Source organism: Geotrypetes seraphini, chromosome 1 (assembly GCF_902459505.1).
Source record: "Geotrypetes seraphini chromosome 1, aGeoSer1.1, whole genome shotgun sequence".
Lineage (NCBI taxonomy): Eukaryota > Metazoa > Chordata > Amphibia > Gymnophiona > Dermophiidae > Geotrypetes > Geotrypetes seraphini.
Window position 1 is genome coordinate 489,050,864 of NC_047084.1, and position 26,663 is coordinate 489,077,526.

General features: G+C 44.3%; 1 protein-coding gene across 4 annotated transcripts; it reads left to right on the forward strand.

Annotated features, from left to right (window-relative positions):
• LOC117365292 (thioredoxin H-type-like) lies at window positions 1–25,096 on the forward strand. 4 transcript variants are annotated; one of them, XM_033955758.1, is made up of 6 exons: window positions 1–193; window positions 938–1,297; window positions 9,137–9,241; window positions 13,819–13,881; window positions 19,239–19,304; window positions 24,880–25,096. In XM_033955758.1, the coding sequence occupies exons 2-6, from the start codon at window positions 950–952 to the stop codon at window positions 24,940–24,942; spliced, it is 645 nt and encodes a 214-aa protein (XP_033811649.1). In that variant the 5' UTR covers window positions 1–193; window positions 938–949; the 3' UTR covers window positions 24,943–25,096. The 4 variants fall into 4 exon arrangements, with proteins under 4 accessions (XP_033811649.1, XP_033811556.1, XP_033811469.1 ...); XM_033955665.1 differs by lacking the exon at window positions 1–193 and adding an exon at window positions 247–383; XM_033955578.1 differs by lacking the exon at window positions 1–193 and adding an exon at window positions 407–466.
• The last annotated feature ends 1,567 nt before the right edge of the window (window positions 25,097–26,663 follow it).

Sequence of the window (26,663 nt, forward strand, 5' to 3'; positions counted from 1 at the left end):
AAGGCACACATGTCCGAAAGAGAAGGCAGGCACTAAAGAGAGTGGCCAGAGAGTAGCTTTTGTCCAGCAACAGGCCTGTCAGGACAGATGAAAGCAAGCACAAATTGAAAATCAGCACTATTAAACCTAGTTTTGAGCTTCCACATCCTCTCATCATTGGAAAATCCCCACAAAGCCCGGCAGACAGCAGGAGGTAAGTAAGGCCTGTTCCCTTCTTGCAGCATTTCCTACTCTCCTGCGCTCAGCCCTAGGCTCCCTGTTGCTATGGGGACAGGAAGGGGCGTGGCTACACAAGGCGGCCCTGTCAGAGGGAGTGAGAGTAGTACAGTATCCGGCAAGTGGTGGTGGTGGGTGAAAACCGGAGAGGGGGCGACAGGGAAGGTGTAAGTAATGTACAGAAAAGTAATGTAATAGAAAAGGGATGAATTCTGGGCTTGAGGACCAAGAAGGAAGCGAGAATGCTTGGGTAATTCAAGCGGTAGTAAGGAGGAGTGGGTGAATGTTGGTGGTCGGGGGAGGGAGACAAAGAGGGGTGAATGCTTGGGCTGAGGAAGTAGGACTGAATGCTAGACATGGAGAGAGGTGGTGATAAGGAAGAGTGCATTCTATGGGAGTAGGGAAGAGAGGGTGAATGTTGTAGGCCTAAGCAAGTAAAACAGGGGTAAGGACAGGAACTCGAGTGTAGTAAGAGTAACCCCCTCTTCCCTGCCCCCACAGTTCGTAATTATTTATAACATTTAAGATGTTTTTTTCTACGTCATCAGGGACCAGCACTCAGCATTGAAAAGATTCACTAAACTTTATTGACACAGCTTTTTTTGTGGGGGAAAGAGAGCGAGACACTTCTCCGTGATGTAGGAGCACGACCACTCTCCCTCGCGATTTCTTTCATTGATTTTGGTTTTTCTCTCTCTCTCTCACTTTTTTGTTTTGGCAGTTCAACCACCACATGTCTGACGACAAGAAGGAGCAAGATGGGACCCCGCCCCTGCCTGAAGAGGAGGCGTTGTTAACAGATGGGACCCCGCCCCTGCCTGAAGAGGAGGCGTTGTTAACAGAGGCCGCCTCGCTTCCCGCTCGCCCTGCCACTCCCATTCCCACCTTATCGTCCCCTGAGACCACGCCCACCCCGAGCCTGCAGTCCTCGCTATCGGACGCGTCGACGACCCCGCCAGCGCCCCCTCCCTCCATTTCTGCCTCGCTAGAGAGCTTCCAGGAGGCGACGCTCGCTCTCTATCAGGACGCACTTGCAGAGGCCTTGCTCTCCCCTTCTGCGGTGCTGAGGATCGAGTCCAAGGTGAGAGCGTGCGCGTGGGGTAGGCGGGGCGAGGCAGAGGAGGGGTGGGGGTGGTAGAAGCGTCCTGTCTCCTCCCCTCCTTGCGTGGAAATCTGCTTCTTAAGACTGTAGGGGAGGGGGCAGAAGAGCAAAAGTTAATGTGCTTGAGAATTTAGATAAAGATGCCAAATTTCTCTCACGTCTCATCTAATCTGATATTACTACAGTTGGGTCATCAATAGCTCCCGTTTTTGTTTCTTTTTCAAGTTTATTTAAAATATTTGATTTGATGGCAAAATCCAATGCGATTTACATTTAGTTAAAATTAAAAAAAAAAAACACAAGACAATTGGTTCTAATTTTAATAATATAATACGCTTGAAAAAGGGAGGAGAAAAAAAGGATTAAATACAATTCATAGACAAATAAAAAGGGATAGGTAATGAAACAAGAGGTTGGGGAAGGTTGCCCATTTAATTTTCACTTGGCAGTATTCCTAGTCCACTGTAAAATAACAAAATTTAAATGAATCAGTTGAAAGCGTCCTTAAAAAGCCAACTTTTTAGGAGACTTTTAAACTTGCTAAGTAATTTTTCTTCTCTTATGTTGATTGGGAGCAAATTTCAAATTTGAGGGGCTGTAACAAAAAAATCACATCCCTCCTTGAATAAATGAATTTTAGCAAGGGGACTACTAGTAAAGATTTTTCTTCGGATCTTAAGGATTTTGTTGAAATATATAGTATTAGAAATCTTTCTAAGAATGCAGGAGCTTTGTTTATTAATATTTTATGTGTGATTCTGTGATTTAGGGGTAACCAATGCTTTTCCTTTAAAAGGGGAGATACATGATAAAATTTTTTGTATTTTGAAGAATTTTGCAGTCTGCCTATTTCTTTTAAGGTAGATCCCTTGATATGACTAGCGAATGTATTAGAATATTCAGCGATGATTCATCAAGAAAAGCGGATAGCAAAAATACTTAACTATGAAGGGAACTTAGAAAAGCTTTGGGTGCAGCCGCCATATATTGAGTCTTTTTCTTGGCAGCTTGGGGTGGAGCGAGAGTATCTCATACCTGCTCTAGTAACCTGATAGCATTTCCCAGACACCCATAATAAATGTGCTTGAGTTCCATTTTCATTTGTTGCATACTCAATATACAGTATAATCTCGTTATAACGGACTTCAAAGAACCTGGAAAAACGTCCCCATCAAAACGGGACATCTATTAATTGTTAGTCCTGCCCCCAATCCCACCCTAGCCCCACCCCCAATTTCTTCCATTCATTTTTCATGTACATATAATAATAATAATAACAGCTTATATACCGCAATACCGTGAAGTTCTATGCGGTTTACAAAAGATTAAGCAAAGGTACAAATTGACTGACTTCAAGAGGGGAAGAAGAAAGAGAAGTAATTAGACAGGAAATTCATTGTTGAGGAGAAAAGTGATCAAAAGGACAGTAGGTCACTATTGAGAGGAAAGAGATAAGTGGATCAGTTGTCAAGATGTTTTAGGAACAGGTGTGTTTTTAGACGTTTCCTAAATTCCTCATAAGTAGAGGGTGAAAGTAATTGTTCTAGGTCTTTACCCCATGATGCTGTTTGGTGTGAGAGAAGGAATTCATGGTGTTTTTTCAGTTTGCAACCTCTCACTGGGGGGGAAACGAAGTTGGAATGTGAACTTCTCTTGTGTCTGTTGGTTGAGAAGGAGAAAAGGTCAGTAATGTATTTGGGACCAAGTATCTTATTAATTCATAATGGTAACCATAAAATTAAAAATAAACCACAAAGCACACAATACGCAGAGAATATGTTAATTATTTATATTTGGAGGGTTTTCAAAGATGTCAATGCAGATGACTTTAAAATATGCAATGTCACCTCAGTAACTATAGAAAAATAGACGAATATAGTGCAAAATATAGACAGCAGATTTAAATTCGCAAAACTGACACATTTTGATCACCAAATTGAAAATAAAATCATTTTTCCTACTTTTGCTGTCTGGTGATTTCATGAGTCTCTGGTTGTGTTTCCTTCCGACTGTGCATCCTTTCTTTCATTTCTTTCTTTCTTTCTGCACTTAGGCCCAACAATTGTCCCTTTCTATTCCCTCCCTCCTTCCTTCCTATGTCCTTAGTGCCCCTGGTGCCTCCTTCCTATGTCCTTAGTGCTCCTTCCCTTGTCCTTAGTGTCCCCAGTGCCTCCTTCCCATGTCCTAAGTGCCCCTTCCCATGTCCTAAGTGCCCCTTCCCATGTCCTTAGTGTCCCCAGTGCCTCCTTCCCATGTCCTAAGTGCCCCTTCCCATGTCCTAAGTGCCCCCGGTGCCTCCTTCCCATGTCCTAAGTGCCCCTTTCCATGTCCTAAGTGCCCCTTCCTATGTCCTTAGTGCCCCCGGTGCCTCCTTCCCATGTCCTAAGTGCCCCTTCCCATGTCCTAAGTGCCCCTTCCTATGTCCTTAGTGCCCCCAGTGCCTCCTTCCCATTTCCTTAGTGCCCCTTCCTATGTCCTTAGTGCCCCAGTGCCTCCTTCCCATGTCCTTAGTGCCCCTAGTGCTCCTATGTCCCCCTCACTGCCTTCCAGGCTTTGTTCCACCCCCTCCCCTGAAGCTAACCAGCCTACCTCCCTCCCGCGCCAAAGCTTGCCCACCCCCCAGACTGGCCCTGGCTGCTGCTGCCTATCGCCGCTTCAAACACCCCCCCAGTCCACCGCCGCTGCTGCCCACCGCACCTAAATCGAAGGAAGGTCCAGGTGGCGGCCCACAAACCTTCTTCCCGACATCAATTCTGACGTTGGAGAGGAAGTTCCGGGCCAGCCAGGAAGCGAATGGCGGGCCTGGAACTTCCTCTCCGATGTCAGAATTGACGCCGGGAAGAAGGTTTGTGGGCCTGCGCCTGGACCTTCCTTCGCTTTAGATGCGGCGGACCGAGGGGGAGGGGTTTGAAGCAGCGGTAAGCAGCAGCAGGGGCCGGTCTGAGGGGGGGGCAGGCTTCGGCGCTGGAGGGAGGGGAAGTGATCGCCTTTCCCATTGTCCCCACGCACAACTTCGGGACGCTGTCTCTGAAAATGGGACATTTCAGCGTCCCGAAGCTGTGCGTGGGGACAACGGGACAGGGGATCTAAAAAAGGGACAGTCTTATTCAAAACGGCACGTATGGTCACCTTAGTTATATCCAGAGTTGCATTTTTTTTTAAACTTTATTTAGGTCAACTTGAAACAACATTCAATCAATGAACAGTCACTGCACATCCATAGCAGCAACACCAAGAACAAAACTCAGCAAAACATTAGTATGGCACGAAATTATTGCAAAACCAGAACACTAAAAGATGTTCTAAAGCATTATGTCGTACTGTACTGGAAAGAAAAATACTCTGTTATTTTCTTCTGGGCTGCATTTTGATACTATATCACTGGCATGCCACGCGCCTTGTAGGCGGAGCCTGCATGTTTGTTACAGCCGAAGAAAACTACAGCTAAAAGTGGCTCTGGGATCCAAATTTGTTGTCCGTTATATCCGAAAGTCTGCTATATGCGAGTCCGCTTTATGCGATGATTTTCTGTATGTTTATAATGGCGCACGGCCGGGAACAGCGGACCTCGTCCGCTAAAGGCGAGGTTCTGTTATAAGCGAGTCTGTTATAACGAGATTATACTGTAGTTAATTTTATCTCATGCATATGGCGGGGAGTGTGTGATGCAGTGGTTAAAACTACAACTTCCTCTAATTTTGAGGTGTCCCAGTTCCAATCTTTTCTAAAACTTTTTTATTCGCTAAACATTTTGAAAACTAATTCTCTTGTATTTTAGCTTATCTGTTAACTTATTGTTAACCACATCGAGCTTCCTTTGGTTGAAGACCTGGTATTAAGGCTAAGTTTTTAGTTTAGTTTACAGCCTCAACACCCTGGGGTTGTGGGTTCAGACCCATGCTGCTCCTTGTGACTCTGGGCAAGTCACTTAATCCTCTTATTGCCCCAGGTATATTAGATAGATTGTGAGCCCACTGGGACAGACAGGAAAAAATGCTTGAGTACCTGAATAAATTCATGTAAACCATTCTGAGCTCACTGGGGAAAATGGTATAGAAAATTGAGCAAATCAAATTCATTGTGGATAGCTAGAAGGGTAAGTAGAAACACTTTGGTCTCTCAAAGCCTGGAACCCAATAAGTCAGATGTCAAAGCAGAACTAGACAAGAAATAAAAACCCAGCTTCTCAACTTTATGCAAGTTGCTTTACTGTAATAGGTAGAGATTATTAAACATAGAAAGAATTGATAAAAATTTATGTCTTCATGCATAGGAGACTATGATCTTGAAAATATAAGTGACTGTATTTGGCATGGAGGCATTTAAGACAGGTTTGGGAAAAGTACTGTAAGGTGAGTGAGTCTTCCGGCATAAAAGAATATAAATTATGAACAATCCCATGGAATGGAGAAGCAAAGTCTTTATGCTATACTTTTAAATATATACCGTAAATACTTATATTAGCCAAGATAATAGTTTTCTCCCCAAAATGAGTGGAAAACTGTAAACTCGAGTATAAGCCAGAGAGACTTATGCTCGTGTATTTCTTTCTCCCTTAGTGTGCTGGAGCTGGCAGGTCTTAAGCTTGTACTGATGTTCAAGGCTTTGGCCTAGCACAGTTCCTGGCAGGATTAGCTGGCATAAATGGTAAAATTGGCAGTGCTGATCACCGGAGGTGGGATGCGGGAAGTGGGGAAGAGAGAGAGGGATGCCCTTAGCATAGGGGAGAGCCGACTCACTATAAGCTAAGATCCCAATTTTGGGGCCCAGAAATCTCAGATTATAGTCGAGTATATACAGAATTTTGTAAATTTATGGATATTGGATAGGGAATGTACTGTATGTGGTCATTAAAGCTCATATACCAGAAATGTTTCCCTACCTCCAAAGAATCAAGTTTTCTCCCATAGTTCTAGTATGAAAACTAGAATTCTGTCCTATGCTTTTCAATGACATGCTGGACTTCCTTCATACCTTATTCAGTCAGGGTACTAATGCTCTACAGTGCTCTAATTCTGCAACTTGACCTAAGTAGTGCCTTCGATCTGATTGACCATGCTATTCTGATTGACTGTCTGGAGTCGATTGGTCTTTCAGGTAACATGTTAAAATGGTTTCGGGGTTTTTTGTGCAAACGGTTATATCAAGTCTATAGTGACAATAAAAAATCCTATAGTTGGGTAAACTCTTGCAGAGTCCCGCAAGGCTCTCCTCTATTCCCTACATTGTTCAACATCTACCTTGCCTCATTGGGGAACTTACTACAAAGCTTAAAAGTTAAATTTTATATCTATGCTGATGATATCACCATTGTTATTCCCCTCACTACTCTGACCTCCGAGACTAAGATTCATCTATCATCCATTCTAAAGCAAATTGAACTATGGATGACCAAATTCAAATTGAAGCTCAACACAGACAAAACTAAATTTTTCCTTGCAAGCCCTAACGACAAAATCAAAGACTCATCGATCTCCTTGAATGGTCAGGACTTCCCTATTGACTACTCCATTAAAATCCTGGGAGTCATCCTGGACTGCCACCTTACTCTAAATGCTCACATAGATTTACTGGTTAAAAAATGCTTCTCGGTACTATGGAAACTCAGAACCATCAGAAAATACTTTGACGCAGCATCCTTCCGCTTACTGGTTCAATCTTCCATCTTAAGCTTACTCGATTATAGCAACATCATTTACTTGGGATCCTTCAAAAAAAACATTCTAAGACTCAGAGTCATTCAAAATTTGGCAGTTCAACTGATTTTTGGTCTGAAGAAAAAGGAACAAATAAGCCCCTACTATCAAAAACTCCATTGGCTGCCCCTGGAGGCGCGAATCCTGTTCAAGTTCTCTTGTCTGTGTTATAAATCAATATTTGGTCTGGCCCCCACTTACTTAGTTTCCCAATTTAATCTGGCAAGTTCTATTGGGCCCACAGTAAGAATACATCTGTTCACATACCCGACAATAAAGGCCTGCCACTAGAAAAGATTCTTGGACAGAACTCTTGCCTTCCAGGCAGGCAAATGGAACGATTGGCTTAATAGCGTTATCACGCTCTCCTCATCCTACTTCAAATTTAGAAAATTGGTAAAAACGAGTTTGTTCAATCGATTTGTAAACTAAGAATCTACACAGCTCTGCTAATTCAACCAGTAACCTTAAGAACTATATAGCTTTCCACTTCTTTCATTATGTAAGATTGTATTGTTGACTTTGATTGTAACCTCTTCACTGTTTGTCCAGCGCTTCTTGTTGTAAACCGCCTCGAACTTCCATGGCTTTGGCGGTATATAAGAATAAAATTATTATTATTATTATGAGCTATACACAAAAATATCCAAACTCTTTGATCAGCCAGACATGTTCAGCTGCAGGACACAAAAGTACAAATAGGCTCAGTGAGTTGGTCTAATATCACATTGTTGAAATTTTGACTTTATAAACCTGGGCAGAATTATGAGCATATTTTCAGAAGTTACTTCTGTAAAGGACAATTCTATAACTAGGCATTCATAATTAAGTGCACTATGCAGTTTACTATAAGATAGTGCTTAAGTGCTTTAGCATGTAACTGTAAGAAGGCATGGATGTGGTGATTATGGGCTTGTCTCCAGTTTTCATGTATAACTTTTAGAATACTATCACTTATGTGCACAGCCTGGAACACAATAGATGTACCCATTGGCTACCAATATCACATCGAAGTACATCAAAAAATTTTACTATTAGTGTTCAAAATCCGCTCCACAGACACCCCATTATTTCTCAGTAGATTCCTGACACCCTACATTCCATCTCAAACTCTAAGATCCTTAAATCACAACTGCTTAGTAGTTCCTACTTTTAGAAAAATATTTCTTGATTCAATATGTAACTCAATATTTTCCATTCAGAGTCTAGAATTATGGAACACTCTTCCTAGTTACTTCAGACTTCTCTAGAAACTTTAAAGAAAGACCTCAAAATGTTTCTATTTTCCGATGCTTTTTCATAAGCATCAGTTCTTATAATCTGTAATATCAATCTCGCCAGTGGAAGCATATAGACCATCCTTAAACCTATGTGTTACCCTTCCCCTTTGCTTTTCTATTATAAATTGTAATTCTTCTCTATCCTCTTGTGTAGTACATTGTTTTTATTGCTTAATGTTTTTATTTTAAAATTTTTAGTTATTTGTACCTATATTTTATGTAAGCCGCTTAGCTGTTATACGATTTGTGGGATATCAAGCATTAATAAACTTGGAAACTTGCATTTACACCTGCTTTTGACCTGGCACACCAGATTTATGTTAGCATTTTATAATGGCAGCTTGATGCACAGATGATATAGAATTGGCACTTAGCACAAGGTATCAGACACAGGAGAACCTAGACACTATTCACACACCCGCCAACCAAAAATGTCAAATGAAAAAAACTGTATGACAACCGACTGGCCACCAGAGCAGCGAAATTGGACAGACAACTCACCAATCTGCTGATTTCGACCACAGACTACAAAACCTTTAGAAAAGAAACAAAAACCCTACTCTTCAAAAAATATATAAAACCAATATAACACAACCAGATCTGTCCCAAGCTTCACCTGCAATACTATATACTACTTAGCAAATTAGAAAATGTTCAAACTATTCCTTATGTATTTTTTAATATCATGACAATTCTTATGTAATCTGCCTTGAACTGCAAGGTAATGGCGGAATAGAAATTATTAATGTAATGTATCAGCATACCTAACTGGAGTTATAGAATTGCCCCCATAGTGCTGAGAATATCCTGTTACCAGTCTGCTTGTTTGTTTTGTCTTGCAGGAACAGTTTGATGAAGCTATGTTAGAGGCAGGGGACAAACTTGTAGTTATAGACTTCACTGCCTCATGGTGTGGACCATGTCAAATGATTGCACCTTATTTTGAGGTAAGTGATAAAGAAGCATTCCTTAGTGTCCTTACCAAACTACACCAGAGTCTGTGGATTGTCTGTTGTGTCAACAAGCAGAAGGAGAGACCTGGTATCCAGTTGAATGGGGAGGGGCATTGCCTGATTTCAGGCTTTTTGCATCATTTTTAAATAGGCGCTAAAGAATTTTTGACCAGAGTTTAGGGGATAGCTCAGTGGAATCTAAGGGGAAGATTCTCAAAACTCACCGTGCCTTTAATGATGGTTGCTAAATCGGTTCCAGCCTGTTTAGTGTGGAAATATTCTACCAGCCAATTCTCAAAAGAGCTCACCGTGGTCTTTTCCGAACTTCCTTGCAAACTCGGACTCTGCCATTCAAATGTATTACAACAAGGTCATTAATATTTAAATGAGCAATTCAGGTCCTCATTATCGCCGGTTGATTCCCTAACCTTGCTGTTCTACATTTGCAGGCAAAATTTTCCAGCAGGTCTGAGCTGTTGTAGCCTTACTTTCTTGTCAATGGCTAAGCACTGATTGGCTTAGGCATTGACAGTAAAGTAAGGCTTGACAGTTCAGATCTGCCAGAAAATTTTGCCCCCTCTTCTCAACACCCCCGGCAGGAGAGATATCCACTTCCTGCCGCTGTCAAGCACCTTGTTCACGATGACCGGCTGGAGGGATGCCCACTACTTTCCCCCTGCCTCCTTGATCTGTTTATTTGAGCCTGTATAGGTATATGCGACGCACAAATGGAAGATTAGATTAGATAATCCATCTGACCAGCAGGCTCACCTCTTCAAAATGGTGGGCCTTCTCTTCCCTGGTGCATAGGTCCCATAGGAGGGGTCTTAAGCAACCTGGGCTAATCAGAGTCTTAGGCAGCTCCCAGGCACATCCCAGGATGCACCAGGGAAGGGAAGGCCCATTATTTTGAAGAGGCGGGCCTGCTGGTCAGAGGGATTAGGTATCCATCTGGCCGGCCATTGTGAACAAAATGATGGGGGGGTGTCATCAGAGGCACAATGGGGTTATTGGGGCATGTGGTGGTAGAAGGGAGTGGGCATCTATCCTGCTGCCTGAGGAGGCGTCAGGAGTGGATTGCTTTATGGCAGAAGTGGGAGGGAGTGGAAATCCCTCCTGTCGATCTTATTTATTTTTATTTGTGGGTTTATTCTACAATCACCAGCAGTAGTCATATGCAAATTTAGCAACCCTCCACAAACCTCATTTTCATCTAACTTGCCATTTTTTATGTTGCTTCTTGTTTTCTTTATTTGGATCTTTTTTCCACTTTTTAAAAATATGTTCTTTTGACTTGCATAGCCTCTTTCATGTTGCCTTTTAACTATGCTGGCTGTTCATTCTACATTCTACCTTTTTTTTAGTTCAAGGAATACATGGATTCTCTGGAGACAAGCAGGGGATTTGCAGGCACACTTGTTAGTGAAGTCCGCTGACTGAGCTTGTGCTCTCCCATAGCTAGGTAAGCTTTGAGCTTACTGGGCATGTGCAGGAGTCCCTACATCTACAGCCCCTCCCCTCAGGTTGTCAGTTTTTCTTTGACCACTCCTGACAGGCCTCAGCTCTCCCCTTTCTTCCTCAGAAAAAAAAATTGAGGAATAATGACTAACAGAAATAATACTTGTATTCCCTTAGTTTAAAAAAAGGGGAGATTCAAAAAATTTTAATTTATCACAGGAAGCTTCAAGAAAAAAAATTAATGAATAAAAGAACTCGATATTCAGCGCTGACCATCATTTCAGGAAAAATGCTGGTAATTACAAGTTGGGCACTAAGACCGTGAAGGAAGGTTGGTTTCCCTATCTCTCTTCAACCACCATGGACGGCGGTTCCCATTCAGCGCTTCGCACCAGAAGCAAAAAGAAGGCACAACTGCAAGCCTCGCTGCTATCTCCCTAACCCCCAGGGCCTTTCTCGGTACTGCAAGGGAGGGAAGCAAACAGCCTACAATACTGTTAGAAGCTAAAAAATTGGTAGGCAAAAGTAAGAAAAAGCTCCTGACGCTGGAACTCCTTCGCTCCCAGCAGTGACTTTGTTGACATGGAGCTCAAATCGTCAAGCAACAGCGGCTTTCTCACAAACAGAAGTAACAGTGAAGGCTCCTGTGGGCTCGGTCTCGACCTTGTGTTCCTCTCCTGTTTATTACCTAAACCTCAGGCAGCGACAGGTAACCTCTCCAAATCTTCAAAGGCCTCAAAGTCTTGGTGGGGGGGAGGGGGGTGACTCTCCTGCAGGAACCAGTTTCTTCTAAAAAGTTGTGTCTTCCTGCTCTACAGCCAGAATGCCCTTCTCAGAGCTTCATGCAGGCTATTACAAATTTATTTTCACTCCTTCAACATTTTATGCAGGATAGTGTTCATTTTCTTCAGCCTTCTCTTCAGGCTGCTCCACTTTCAGAAGCCCAATAATACTTGCCCTGTCATCAGCAGTTTTCCCCACAGGAACCTATGCTTACAGACCCTATAATGGCATCTCCTGAAGTAACCTGGGGTCCCTGTGCTCCTATTTGCTCATCTCCAGTTCAGAGTCCTCACTCTCCTCCAACATGGCAGAACTGGACGTACTCCCAGTTTCAGATCCTGGCCTCCTTTCTCAACCAAGTATTCTGGAAAGAATTGCCACTGGTGATGAGACATGGGTGTACCACTACCACCCATAGAGCAAAAGATCAAGCCACAGCTTATAATATAAGAGGAAATTTACAGAGATGTGACGTGGTCTTCAGTCATGCATTCACATTTCATTACTTTTTGGAACAGGACTCCCAACATGACAATTGGTTTGCTCACAGTCTTTCTATACCTCTTTGGGGGTCTAGAATCCAACTCTACTCCCATAGGCACATTTCTTTCACTTCCAGGCTAAGAAGAGAAGAGCTAAATTGTACAAGTTTCAGAATTGCGTTGGCTCTGTCTGTTGTGGGTCATTTTATTGCTCCCTATTTTTGTTAAAGTCAGCTTGGTATTTAGGGATTCCCAAGTGTAAAAATATCTTATCCTGCTTATCCTGAAAGAAAACCAAATTATTTACCTGCAGCAGGTATTCTCTGAGGGCAGCAGGATAAATATTCTTATATATTTGCCCTCCTCTTTTTGGAGTTGAATTCTGTATGCTGGTGACCAGACTGACTAGGACCTGAATTACAGCAGCAGGCAGGAAGATATGTGCATGCATGGTGCAATGTTCTAAAAAGTTGTAGTATTTAAGCTAATAAGTGTTCCTGTGCAGGCTTTATTGGGTGATGTCACTCAAACAAGAATATTTATCCTGCCACAGCTAAGTAATTGGTTTGCCGCTTACTCAGATATTCAATTCTGGTGCTAGGACATGACCCAACATTGAATATCTGGATCTAACTTTGCTGGTAGTGGTGAGTGAAAAAAAACACCGCTCTTGGAAGAATATTGACTGATGTCATGTCCTCTGTAGCAGTAGCCTCAGTTAGGAGCTCTCTTGGCAAACATGACTGCATGAACATTTAGCTAAACTTTGGCCTCAATCCACATGCAGAAAGTTCTTATAAATTTTATGAAATATTCTTTACTAAACAGAAAGTAAATGTACTCACATTCGGTAGATTTTCTCAGGGGTTTACCCTGGGCACAGGCATTGTAGTTTCAGTAGGTAAAGTAGGAGATTGGAAAGGCAGAAATTGCAACAGACTTTGAAGAATAGTTGATCATACAGGCTCAAGGTAAAAAAAGGCAATCCTCTATTCAGAGAGACTAGTCATGTGCTGCTGATGGAGGCAGGAGAGAGAGAGAGAGAGCTTTGAACAAAGGATTTGGAAAGAGCACCCACAAGGCAAGGGGAGAGTGCAGGTGAGACCAGTGGGAACAGAGCTTGGCCAGAGGTGGCAAGGACAGGTCATACCTTAACTGACCCAGCAAAGCACAGGAAGTAAAGGAGAGCAAGAGGCACAGAAATATGACAAAGGATTCAGGTTTAGCTGAGAGAATAGGAGGAGGTCTTACAGGAGAAAGACTACTAGAAATGGAGCTTATACGGATAGGTAGGAGTGGCTGCGGTGGGTATGAGACTGTATTACTCATGATGCCTAGTTTACACACCATAACAGGAAATGACTGTAACATTAAGATTCCATAAATGAGAACAGCATTAAACACATCTTAGAGCTGAGTCATAAAACTAGTGCAGGGCTGCTGGTGACAGAACACTCACTAGTAAGAGATTTAGTTGCTTCTCCCGAAATAATCTTGTACATTGTCACAAGAAGCTTAAACCTATTGGTATCCAGTTTAATTTGTGTAGTATTGGAGAAGCCTGATCCCATTTACAAGCTCCTTTAACTATTTTTGCTGTAGTGTTCTTCACTAATTGTAGCCTTGTGCTTAAGTTTTTATCTAATGGCAAATAAACTAAATTGCAGTAATCCAACTGTGTTATAACTACCGCTAATATATATTGTTTTCAGTATTGTATTTCTTTCTAAAGCATAGGAATTTGAGAAGTTTTAGATCTGCTAATGTTGAGCTTTTACAATCTTCAGAATAAAGCTGTTTTTAAAAAAAAAAATATCTTCAGTTTATTTTTATTATTTATTTTTACAGGTACTGTCTCAAAGGCACAATGCAAGAGTAGCATTCATGAAAGTTGATGTGGATGAAGTGCCGGTAGGTCACTAAAATGTGATAAAAAGATGACATCTATCTACTGGAGTGTCTCTGCCTCTGCACCCCATCTCTTGATGAGCAGTTGTGGAGGGAAGGGGACAGAGTAGCAAATTCCTTGTTTCAGAAATATGGTAGGACTTCACTCTATTTAAAAATGAACAGGCTCTAAAGAACGTATGTGCTATTCATTGTGCATGTGATCCACTCGACTTGCTCTTAGATGGCATGAGTTATAGTCAAATATATTTTATTGAGCAAACAAAACAGTAACAAATCAGAGGTAACAAATACAAAGCAGCTCAACAAGTTTGAAGAACATCCCCTCCCCACCCCAAACCATCTCAGGCAACCCTCCCTACCCCGGTCCTCCATCCAAATATATAGTACCAAGAATACAACAAAAAGAGGTATGCCATAGTATACAAAATGAGTCACAAAACAAAATCAACAATTAAGCACCCGGCTGCGAGCCAAAGGGGTCAATGTTGTCCAAAAAGGTTCCCAGGTACTCTGAAAGATGCGGCCTGGGAGAGAAGAAAGATCCGTCACGTCCCTCCTTTCCCACAGTAGGAGAGTAATCATATGGCAACGCCAAAGAGAATAATCCGGAGCCTCAGCCTCAAGCCATTTTAGCAAAATGCATTTCAAAGCAATCAGGATAGTCCACTTGAGAAAAGCTGCAGCTCCCTTCATCTGAGGGAAGTAGTGAGGAACAGTTCCAAATAAGAGCAAGGGGGAACGTCGAATAGTAATGTTAGATGGCATGAGTTATATATTGTGGGATGTTGATAGAAGCTACCTCGGGGTTAACATGGGATCTTAAACTAGTTAGTTTTATTCAGATTACCAGAAATTAGCATTCTTCCCTGGATACCAGAAGAGAGCTTGAATTTCTTATTCCTTGTAGCTGGGTGGGGATTGGGAAGGGGGGGTGGGGGTCTGTTTCAAGTTTATGATTTACTGTATATTAAAGGGACATGGCCATGGTTGGTAGAACAAGACTATGAAAATTCTTAAAAGCTAGAATTTGTTGTTTCCATATTATTGGTTGCCCATTAGTTATTTCTTTAAAAAAAAGTGAGTAAGGTGATATGGAGGAAACACCTTTAATTCGATATGACAAAATTCATTAAAAAATTACACTTATCCCTTATTCATGGGGTTCTAACTTGTAAAATGGCCAAGGTGCACACCCACCATTTACAAATGTAATCTATATAGCAAAAAAATGATCCCACATATGTCAGCAGAAAATGATTGCTTGACCCACTTGTGCCTGCAGATTGTGCTTTCATAGCGCTTACTTAATCTCTGGTCGTCTTCCCTCCATTACTGTGGTCTTAGTGGAATCAATATTCAAAATGTTTGTCTAGCCAACTTTTGAAATTAACTGGGCAAAGCCCAATAATTAAATGTTTTCCCTTCCTCTCTAACAAAATGTAGCTGGGTAAAGAGGCAGTGCTGCGGCCATTCCTGAAAGCAGTTTTACCTTGTCTGTGTAGTACTTAGGTCCAAACAAAGTTATCTGTCTAAGTCAGGCTACATAAACAGCAGGTGTTAAGGTATCCAGATTACTTTAGCTAGCTGTATTCAACAATTTATTTGAATAAACTCTGTTAAATGCCTGGATAGCTCATCTGGATAACAGCCGCTCACCAGCTTCCTGAATACAGCCTACTTTGAGAGCAATTCTGTAAAGGGGCGCCTAATTGGAGCCTACTCTATAAGGGAAAGTAGGTGCCTACTTTCCTTTATAGAATAGTAGTGTAACACAGTATATGTGTATTTAGGCTCAAGCACTTATACCAGCCATAGAGCTGGTGTAAATACTTCCACTAGATTCTAGAGATGCAAGCATAACTTACAGCTGTAGGTAACTTACACCTGAGGTGTTTGGGTGAAGGAATAAGGGGTGGTATGAGCTTAAAGATCAGGATAGCGGAGAAGAATGTGACTTTGCAGTGAATTCAAAGACAATCTTATGAACCTTATCATGGAAGTCGTCATCTGGGGAGAGTGAGAAGGAGGGGGGTGGGGGGACGCTTTGAGGAGAGAGTTTAATGTGGCAGAGAGACGGTGGGGGGTTGAAAGAAAGGGAGTTAGCTGGATGTAGTACCGTATTTTCACGCAAATAACGCGCACCCGTATAAAACGCGCACACGGGTATAGCGCGCAGAAATCACGATGATATGTACAAAAACTTTGGTATACCGCGCTCACTGGTATACCGCGCATGCTGCCCGACGCTCCTTTCGCCCGCCCTGACTTTCCGACTCTCCGTTCACCCCCCCTGACTTCCCCCTTGAAGGTCTGTCCCCATCCTGAAAGCCTGATGCCCCCCCCCCCGGACGTCCGATACATCCCTCCCCCCCGAAGGACCGCCGACTCCCCAACAATATCGGGCCAGGAGGGAGCCCAAATCCTCCTGGCCACGGCGACCCCCTAACCCCACCCCGCACTACATTACGGGCAGGAGGGATCCCAGGCCCTCCTGCCCTCGACGCAAACCCCCCTCCCTCCAACGACTGCCCCCCCCCAAGAACCTCCGACCGCCCCCCCAGCCGACCCGCGACCCCCCCACCCCCCTTCCCCGTACCTTTGGTAGTTGGGCCAGAAGGGAGCCCAAACCCTCCTGGCCACGGCGACCCCCTAACCCCACCCCGCACTACATTACGGGCAGGAGGGATCCCAGGCCCTCCTGCCCTCGACGCAAACCCCCCTCCCCCCCAACGACCGCCCCCCCCAAGAACCTCCGACCGCTCCCCCAGCCGACCCGCGACCCCCCTGGCGACCCCCACGACTCCCCCACCCCCCTTCCCCGTACCTTTGGTAGTTGGCCGGACAGACGGGAGCCAAACCCGCCTGTCCGGCAGGCAGCCAACGAAGGAATGAGGCCGGATTGGCCCATCCATCCTAAAGCTCCGCCTACTGGTGGGGCCTAAGGCGCGTGGGCCAATCAGAATAGGCCCTGGAGCCTTAGGTCCCACCTGGGGGCGCGGCCTGAGGCACATGGGCCCAACCCGACCATGTGCCTCAGGCCGCGCCCCCAGGTGGGACCTAAGGCTCCAGGGCCTATTCTGATTGGCCCACGCGCCTTAGGCCCCACCAGTAGGCGGAGCTTTAGGATGGATGGGCCAATCCGGCCTCATTCCTTCGTTGGCTGCCTGCCGGACAGGCGGGTTTGGCTCCCGTCTGTCCGGCCAACTACCAAAGGTACGGGGAAGGGGGGTGGGGGTGTTGTGGGGGTCGGCCAGGGGGGTCGCAGGTCAGCTAGGGGGGCGGTCGGAGGTTCTTGGGGGGGGGCGGTTGTTGGGGGGGAGGGGGGTTTGCGTCGAGGGCAGGAGGGCCTGGGATCCCTCCTGCCCGTAATGTAGTGCGGGGTGGGGTTAGGGGGTCGCCGTGGCCAGGAGGGTTTGGGCTCCCTTCTGGCCCGATATTGTCAGGAAGTCGGCGGTCCTTCGGGGTGGGGGTGCGAGTGGTCCTGCCGGGGGGGGGGATGTATCGGACGTCGGGGAGTCGGCCGGGCAAGAGGGCTTGGGCTCCCTCTTGCTCCGATCGTGGATGCGGGTGCGGGTGGGAGCGCGTGCGAGCGGTCGTTCGGGGTGGGGGTGCGAGTGGTCCTGCCGGGGGGGGGGATGTATCGGACGTCGGGGAGTCGGCCGGGCAAGAGGGCTTGGGCTCCCTCTTGCTCCGATCGTGGATGCGGGTGCGGGTGGGAGCGCGTGCGAGCGGTCGTTCGGGGTGGGGGTGCGAGTGGTCCTGCCGGGGGGGGGGGATGTATCGGACGTCGGGGAGTCGGCCGGGCAAGAGGGCTTGGGCTCCCTCTTGCTCCGATCGTGGATGCGGGTGGGAGCGCGTGCGAGCGGTCGTTCGGGGTGGGGGTGCGAGCGGTCCTGCTGGGGGGGGTGAATCGGGCGTCGGGCGGGGTGGGAACTATGTTTTAAAACTTTTGTATACCGCGCTCACGCATATAACGCGCGAGGGGTATGCGCGGTAGGTAAAAACGCGTATAACGCGCGCGTTATATGCGTGAAAATACGGTAGTCTTGATTGAACAGTGTAAGAGCAGAATTAAAAGGAGGTCAGCATAAATTTAAAGTGAAGGAAGTCAACATATGTATGAGATTTGAGCCAAAGGCGCTTGGTACAGCAGGTACAGGAACATAAGTAACAGATATTGGGAGTTTGAGGTTTGGTATGCCTGACAGAGCGGGGAGCAAGGGTGTCCAGAGCAGAGGAGAGAATAGAGTTGTTCGATGAGACAGCCTCGTGGATAGACTTGGATTACTTAGTGGAGGTAAGGAGAGTTGAAACGGTAGTTGAGAAAATGGATCAATGGCTTGAAGATTTCTAAAACTGTTGGTGGAAATAATTTTAGAGTGCAGGCTGGACCAAAGGGAAGACAGGGCGAAGAGAGCGCAGACAGGGACTGAAGAGCTTACAATGTATGACTAACCAATTGCTGGAGGGAAGATGAGGCCATTTATAATTATGATAAAAGTATATTGGCATCTACATGTGTATTTTGTGCTTAAATGTTGACACCCACTTTATAGAATTATTTCCTTTCTCTCTGTCCCTTGTACACTTGAATTCTGTCACTGTCATAGTGCCTGTAACATTTATCATTGAAATATGAGTTTCTTGGATTCCTTTTGAGCATCCATACTTCCAGTTTCATAAAAAGGGAGCTTCTCTTCGAGCTTTTCATTCTTTGAAAAATTCTACCTCCTGCTCCTTTGAGATCTGTTCACATATACACACATTAGATATGCAATTGTTTCTAAAGCTGCCATATACCAGCTAAAGATGAAGGCTAAACTCAAATTACTCTCAGTCATGGCAAGGTACTCAGGCAGGATGCTGCTCTTTTCTATCCCCTGCACCACAGAAAAGCAGCAAACCAGAGGAAATAGTCAGTGACAGCAGATAAAGACCATTTGAATAGCCAGTTTTCTCAGATGAGATTGTTCTTCTAGTTTTTTGACATACTGTTTAGAGAAGCACATAAATTTCTATAAGCGAAACACCAGCAACTCCCTGCTAAAGTGTCTGTCCCAAGTATATACAAAATCTACCTCGGTGCTTGCTAGTTATCTCACTTGCAAGCCACTTGAGATCTTGTTATCTTATGCTACTCTTAAGATTAATGCTTAAATTAGTACCCTGGTACTTTTCCATGTCATCTTACCAAGCTCAGCCCACCAGAATTACAGAAGCTGTTACCCAAAAACATTCATCTTCCCCATGTTTTTATGTCTGAGTTTTAATCATGATTGCAAGTTCTTGTAAGATCCATGCAGCCAGCCACGGGAAGCAATATTCTCAGAATTTTGAATTTATTTTTATTTTTGTAGGATATAGCTGATGAGTATGACATTGTTGCCATGCCAACATTCGTGTTCCTTAAGAATGGTGAAAAGGTGCGTGCTCCTTGCTCTTGCATGCTGGATCAGATATATTTTATGATGTAACAGAATAACGCTTAGCCTGTCTGTAATTCTATTTGTATATGGTAGAGAAACTGTAAAACTTTATTTCAGCAGATTAGGCATTGTCAGAAATTATTGTTTAGTGTTAGTACTTTTCCATACAAAATGCAAAGTTTATTCTTATAGCAGTAGCAAAGGGGGGCTTTTCTGCCTTCTCCCGTCTAATGGCTGAAAGAGAACACATTTAAAGATACTGTACATCACACAGGTCTGCTCTTTAGCATGTAAAAGTTGGCCACTGTAGTTAGAAACACTGGGACTGTAACAGGTATTTTTGTGGTGCAATCACATCATCACAATGTAACATCAGCTCCCACTGGCCTAAGGAACCAGAAGGAAATACAATACACCTCCATCGTAACTTTAAAATGCCCCTTATAGCCTGTCTAGTGGTGTACCGGCCGGCAGGAGCAAGCTTTCCGCGCTCCTGCTTGGGCCCGCGCCGCATTCTGAATGGCTGCTGTCAGTTCTCGTGGGACTCGTGAGAACTGATGGCAGTCATTCAAAACGCGGTGCTTGTAAATATGATCATGTAACACCTTTATTAAAACAATTAAACTGGTTACATGTCTATTTCCGGATACAGTTTTAAATTATAATCTTGTCCTATAAAACATTACATTCAGGTGTTAGGTAGACTAGATAGACCATATGGTCTTTATCTGCCTTCATTTTTCTCTGTTTCTTAAATTATATCAGGAGAGTGATTGGTGCCATTCAAGAAATCATTAGGTTGGGGAGTGAATCCTTCCAGTAGCCACTTGGTACCATCTCAGATGTTGGAGTACCTCACATTGTGTTTCAACACTCAGTTGGGGATAGTATTCCTGCCTCAGTTGCTTATTGTCAAGCTGTAGGATCAGGTTGGCAACCTGCTGTCTCTGAGTTCCTCATGCCAGAGACTACCTGCAGGTCCTGGGATCAATGGTGGCCACCCTGGAGTTGGCACAATGAGCCATGACCCCCATATGCTTTCTCTGCAGAGGGCTCTTTTGTTGAGGTGACCCCTTAGACCCAAGACATGGATCCATATCTTCCCCCATGAGAGGAGGCAAGGTGGAGTTTATGATGGTGGTTCCCAGTGTTCTCCCTAGCGTGTTTTAGCTGGGCGCCTGGCTGTCGTCTCGCATGACATTGCAAAATGACAGCCACAGATCTACTTTTTCTACTCTTGGTAGGCTAGATTGCGCAGAGACAGGAAGACCGGCTTGCTACAGGACTTGGTGATTGCTGAGTGTTTCTCTCCGATGCTAGTCTAATGGATTTCCTGTTTCCATCCACTTGGTGTGAAAGTCCTTTCTGGCCATGTGCAGGTACGCGGGTGGGTGAGCCCATGCGGGCGGCTCGGTGTGCGCAGTCGCAGTGCTCTGTTTATTTATTATTAGTGCGTGGGGGTAGCAAAGATGGCGGCGTCCTCGCTGGAGCAGAAACTCTCCCGCCTGGAGGCGAAGCTGAAGCAGGAGAACCATGAGGCCCGGCGCAGGATCAACCTGAACCTGGAGATCAGCCCTCAGTGACCCCGGCCTAGTAAGGAAGGAGGAGCCGGAAGGCCCCGGAGTGGGGTGGGGAAGAGGAAGGAAAGAAAGTTGGAGGCTTCATTTACTTCCTGTCACGGCACATGCATAGCAGAGGCCTTGGGGGGAGCTGGAGGCATGGTGTGAAGAGCTGCCAAGGTCTCCCGGGTCAGGGGGTGGGGGAGATGGCCTGTGCCTAGCTTTTGCTCCAGAGCAGTGCCGGGGGGGGTGTTCTCGTGCTGTTGGAGCCCGTAGTGCAGCAGGCAGGGGGTTCAGGGCATTCAGAAGTTCCCTACGTTCTCCTCTCTGCAATTGTGGGGGCTTGGCAGTGCTCGGGGCTGGCCTTGTTACAGTCGGAGAAGTGTTTAAATGTCGGCCTGATAGGCACTAGCTGCCCACCCTTCCTGGTCACTTATTAGGAAGAGATTGACAGGAAGTGTGGGAAGTGGGAACATAAATTTTGGAGCTCGTTTGAGGTCCTGTTTCAACTGATCAATAATGTCTGACAGGGCTATTGTGAGTATGATTCGGTCCAAGGACCGTGGTGAACCTTTCAGATGTCTCACAGGGGTTTTGTCCTGAGGCTCAAGCATGGAATGTAATCTTTACAGTAATTGAACATTCCCATCAAGCCTCGGAGTTCTTTGATGGTCTTTGGAATAGGAGTATTTGTTATTTCTTCCAAAACTGAAGCAGAAGGAAATTTGCGACCTCCATGGAATGGGGATTGCGGGATGTTGTTTGTCCAGTGAATTTGAGCGAGCTATCTTATCTTGGATAGCCTTGCTATCTTGTTGTACTTGTTTGTCTGCTTTCACTGTTTCCTCCTTTTCAATTTGTAATGCAAAATCCTTCTTTTGCAGCTGTACCATTTCTTTCTCTGCTTTGGCTTCATCTTCCTTTGATTGTTTCACAAAGTGGGTGACATGTGAAACAATCTCGCTCCAATTTTTTCCTTCTATCGCTACTTTATTTTTTTAACTTACTCTGTACTTTCTTGGGCAACGTGCTTTTTAATATCTGGTATGCCAGACCGCTCAAAGTCTCATGACTGCAAGGCTCACTCATCTTATTTTCCCACTGGTCTTCAAACATCTGGATATGGTCATAAATGTCATTGGTCAGAGAATAGCTTTTGGTTGTTAATTTAGAGAAGTCCTTAAGGTCAGGGTATCTGTCTCTCATTGCTTTCCAGACCAGAGGGTGACTGGTGTTAAATGGAGCCCCATCAAAGTGTGTGACATCGAGCATGTAATCGGGAATGCTCTCATCTGAAAAGATATCAGTTGCTGTATTGCCTTCCAATTGGACTAATATGTGTCTGATGTCATCTATCCCTAATGTCCATTGAGCAGTTATCTTTTTGAATTTTTTGATCCATGGGCCAGCTCCCTGCATAACGGGTGGGAGCTGCTAGTTAATTTCCACAAAGTCAGTGAAGCTCCAGGGAAATAGGAATGCTGCACTTCCCCATCTTTCGTGCTCATGAGAAGGGGGGCTTGTATGGTGGGCGTGGCCACGCTACATCTTAGAGCAGTTCCAGGGTTGCATTTTCAGAAATGCTCCCAGTTCCACATGCAGGACCCAAGAGGCAAGTAAAGCTCCAAAGTCTCAATGCTTGATTGAGATGATGGTGCAGGAATGAGGAATTTAGATTTGTTAGGAACTGGGCAACCTTCTGGGAAAGGGGGAGCTTGTTCCAAAAGAACGGACTCCACCTTAACCGGGATGGAACCAGGCTGCTGGCGTTAACGTTTAAAAAGGAGATAGAGTAGCTTTTAAACTGAGATGTGGGGGAAAGCCGACAGTATTCCGGGAGCGGATGGTTCGCTGTGAGGTATCCTTGGAGAATACTATTGAAACAGGATATTTAGGGGGTCCCGGTAGAGATGTTCCAATAATGGTGAAAGAAAGCCAGGAGGGTTAAGAGAAAGGCAGAGTAAAAGACTCAAATTTTCCCTATCTTCTCAGCAGCCTGTAGTTGCAAGGAAAAAAAACAATTTGAAGTGTCTATATGCAAATGCTAGAAGCCTAAAATATATATAATATAGGAGAGTTAGAGTATATAGCACTAAATGATGAGATAAATAGAACAGGCATCTCAGAGACCTGGTGGAAGGAGAACAATCAATGGGACACTGTGTTACCTGGGTACAAATTATATCGCAAGGCTAGAGTAGATCAAATTGGAGGGGGGGGGGGGGTTGCGCTATATGTTAAAGAGAAAATTGAATCAAATAAAATAAACATTCTGCATGACATAGATAGCAGTATGGAATCCATATGGATAGAAATTCCATGTGTGAAGGGAAGGAATATAAAGGCTGGGTTATACCACTGTTCCCCGGGACAAAATGAGCAGACAGATGAAGAAATGTTTTCAGAGATTAGGAAAGCTGGAGAAATGGGCAACAGTATAATAAAGCAAAGTTGCTTACCTGTAACAGGCGTTCTTCGTAAACAGCAGGGGAATGCAACCACACTTGATGGTGAAGTCTCTGACTGAGCCAATCGCGTCAGATTTTCCCCTAGCTATAGTAAGCTTTTGAGCTTACTGAGCATGTGCTGGATTGCCCTGCTGCTCGAGCCCCCTCCACTCCTCCTGTCAGTTTTGTTCCTAGCTATAAGAAAGGAGATGAGGGGATGGTGGGTGGGCAAGTGTGGCTGCATTCCCCTGCTGTCTACGGAGAACACCTGTTACATGAAAGCAACTTTGCTTTCTCCGGAGACAGGCAGGGGATATGCAGCCCCACTTCATGGTGAGTCCCAAGCTGAAAAAGCATACAGGAGGTGGAAACAGTCCATAATGCAATGAGGTTACATAAACTGATAGGCCAAAGCGAGCATCTTGAGCTAAACCTTGGTCTAAGCAGTAGTGTTTGGTAAAAGTATATACAGACGACCAGGTAGCTGCTTTGCAAATACCCTGGGTTGGGATGGACTTCAAGTTGGCTATTGAAGTTGCTGTAGCTCATAATATATATGCTCCCATTGGAAGAGGGGGTAAATATGAGCCCTGGTGTAGGAAAAATGGATACAACGTAATCATTTCCATATCAAATAGTGTCTTATATCAAATCCACCAGTAATTCAATTCAAAAGAATTAAGACAAGAACTTTGTTAATGAGGGAAAAGGCCCCCCCTTTTTGGATTTGAGCTTGTGTACAATCTCATTTCTGTGAACTGGTCCAGCATGGATGATGATGAAGGTGAAATTTAAACTGTTGATTTCCTTTTCTTTAGTCCTATCAGACCAGTCCAGAGCACATTCTGAGAAACCGTGGTTATGGGCTCTCAATATGACAAATTCAGAAAGCTAACAATGAATTCATTGCTGCCCTTGCTGTGTGTAGCTGGCCTAGCTGTTGTACCCTTGGGTATAGGTGGTTATCTCATTACCATGAACTGAAGTTTTTGGGTTTGGCTTTCTTGGTGCATTGCAAACACACAAACTACCTTCAGCACTTGAAGTTTTGCTGATTAGATGGCAGCATCAGTCCCCTAAAATGGGAGTAAAGTCAGCTCTGAGCTTTTATTGCTCTGTCTCCATGTGCTGGTAGGAAGACAACCCACTTGTCTGTAGTGGTCTGCCAGGATTAAAAGAAAGGAAATTAGCAGGTACCGGTAAGTCCAAATTTCAACTTTTCCTTCTTAGGGATTTTATGTTTTATAGAGTCTAATGTAGTTAAATATTGGCTGTAAAATAAATCCTGGAATATAATTTGAAACAGGAGGTTTAATCCTTCTGGTTTGGCCATGATCTAAATGTTTCTTGTCCCAGGTAAGTTCAGGTGGCAGGGTGATAGCCTCTCTATTTTCCTTCCCATATTCTATTACCGGTACTTGTCAGGGACTGAACTTCAATTCTAGCCAAAAAGAGGCCAAGGAACATGCTCAAAACCAGAAATGATACAAACATGTTGACCTCAAATACAGAGTGACCAACAGACTGAAAAGAGGTACATAACAAAATCTATTTAATTTTTTCTAGGTTGATGAATTTTGTGGAGATTGTCCTGACACACTGGCAGCAAAGATTATTCTACTGAAGTGATGATACAATATTGCATTGCCCTGCTGCAAGAGGAGAAATCGTTTTCTGTTTACATAAGCTACTTTTAGCAGATTATGCATCTGAAGAGCATTTTTAAAACGTGATCTTTTGTATGTATTAATAGAATAAAATACATTTTATTTTTGTGAGCTTACTCTTTCTCCTGTAGCTTTTTTTCTCTTCTGTAGTTATATGATTGATTTTGTTCTCTCTACCAGGAACTACTGTATAAGCTAGAAAGTACCAAAGCAGAAATACTGTGGGAGGGAATAGATAGGAGTATTGTGTAAAAGCATCATGGTTCATTTTCTGTAACTAATCATAAGAACATAAGATTTGCCGCTGCTGGGTCAGACCAGTGGTCCATCGTGCCCAGCAGTCTGCTCACGGGGCAGCCCTTAGGTCAAAGACCAGTGCCCTATTTGAGTCTAGCCTTACCAGCGTATGTTCTATTCCAGTAGGAACTTTTTCAACCTTTTCTTGAATCCTGGAAGAGTATTCTAGATTTCTACCATTCTCTGGGTGAAGAAGAACTGTTTGTATGCAATCTTTTCCCCTCTAACTTTAGAGAGTGCCCTATCATTCTCTTCATCTCGGAGAGGTGAACAATCTCTTTTTCTCTTCAATATTCCCTTCAATATCTTGAATGTTTCGATCATGTCCCCTCTCAGCCTCCTCTTTTCAAGGGAGAAGAGGCCCAGTTTCTCTAGCCTCTCATTGTACGGCAATTCCCCCAGTCCCTTAACAATTTTTGTTGCTCTTCTCTGGACCCTTTCGAGTAGTACTATATCCTTTTTCATGTACGGTGACCAGTGTTGGATGCAGTATTCTAGGTGAGGGCATACCATGGCCCGGTATAAAGGCATGATAATCTTTTCAAATCTGTTCATGATCCCCTTCTTAATCATTCCTAGCATTCTGTTTGCCCTTTTTGCTGCCGCCACACATTGTGCATACAGTTTCATTGACTTGTCTACAAGTACTCCCAAGACTCTTTCCTGGGGGCTCTCTCTAAGTATAGCACCGGACATCCTGTATTCATGCATATGGTTTTTGTTACCGACATGTATCACCTTGCACTTATCCACATTGAACCTCATTTGCCATTTTGCGGCCCATTCCTCAAGCATATTTATGTCTCTTTGTAGGTCTTTGCAATCCTTCTGTGTCCTCACTACTCTGAAAACTTTGTATCGTCTGCAAATTTAATCACTTCACTCGTTGTGCCAATTTCTAGGTCGTTTATAAATATGTTGAAGAGCACAGGCCCGAGCACCGAACCCTGCGGCACTCCACTTGTGACACTTTTCCATCTGAGTATTGTCCATTCACCCCCACTCTCTGTTTCCTATCCACCAACCAGTTTTTAATCCACGTTAGTATATCACCCTCAATTCCATGGCTCAATTTTTTGAAGTAGACGTTCATGCGGGACCTTGTCAAGCACCTTCTGAAAATCTAGATATACGATGTCAACGGGTCACCTTTGCCTATCTCCCCATTATTCCTTCAAAGAAGTGCAGTAAGTTTGTCAAGCAAGATCTTCCTTTGCTAAAGCCGTGCTGGCTGGTCCTCATCAGTTTGTGTCCGTCAAGGTGATTGATGATGTGGTCCTCTACCATCTTTCCTAGTACCAATGTCTGTAGTTTCCCGGATTTCCCAGAAACACTCCCTTCACCTTTCTTCCAGGAATCTGCCCTAATTAAGTGACAGCATTCACC

Coding starts and splice junctions, on each gene's coding strand:
- LOC117365292 (XM_033955578.1), top strand. CDS start 422: ATGAATTCTGGGCTTGAGGACCAAGAAGGAAGCGAGAATGCTTGG. Junction 467..937: donor AAGGAAGCGAGAATGCTTGG/GTAATTCAAGCG, acceptor TTGTTTTGGCAG/TTCAACCACCACATGTCTGA. Junction 9,242..13,818: donor TGATTGCACCTTATTTTGAG/GTAAGTGATAAA, acceptor TTATTTTTACAG/GTACTGTCTCAAAGGCACAA.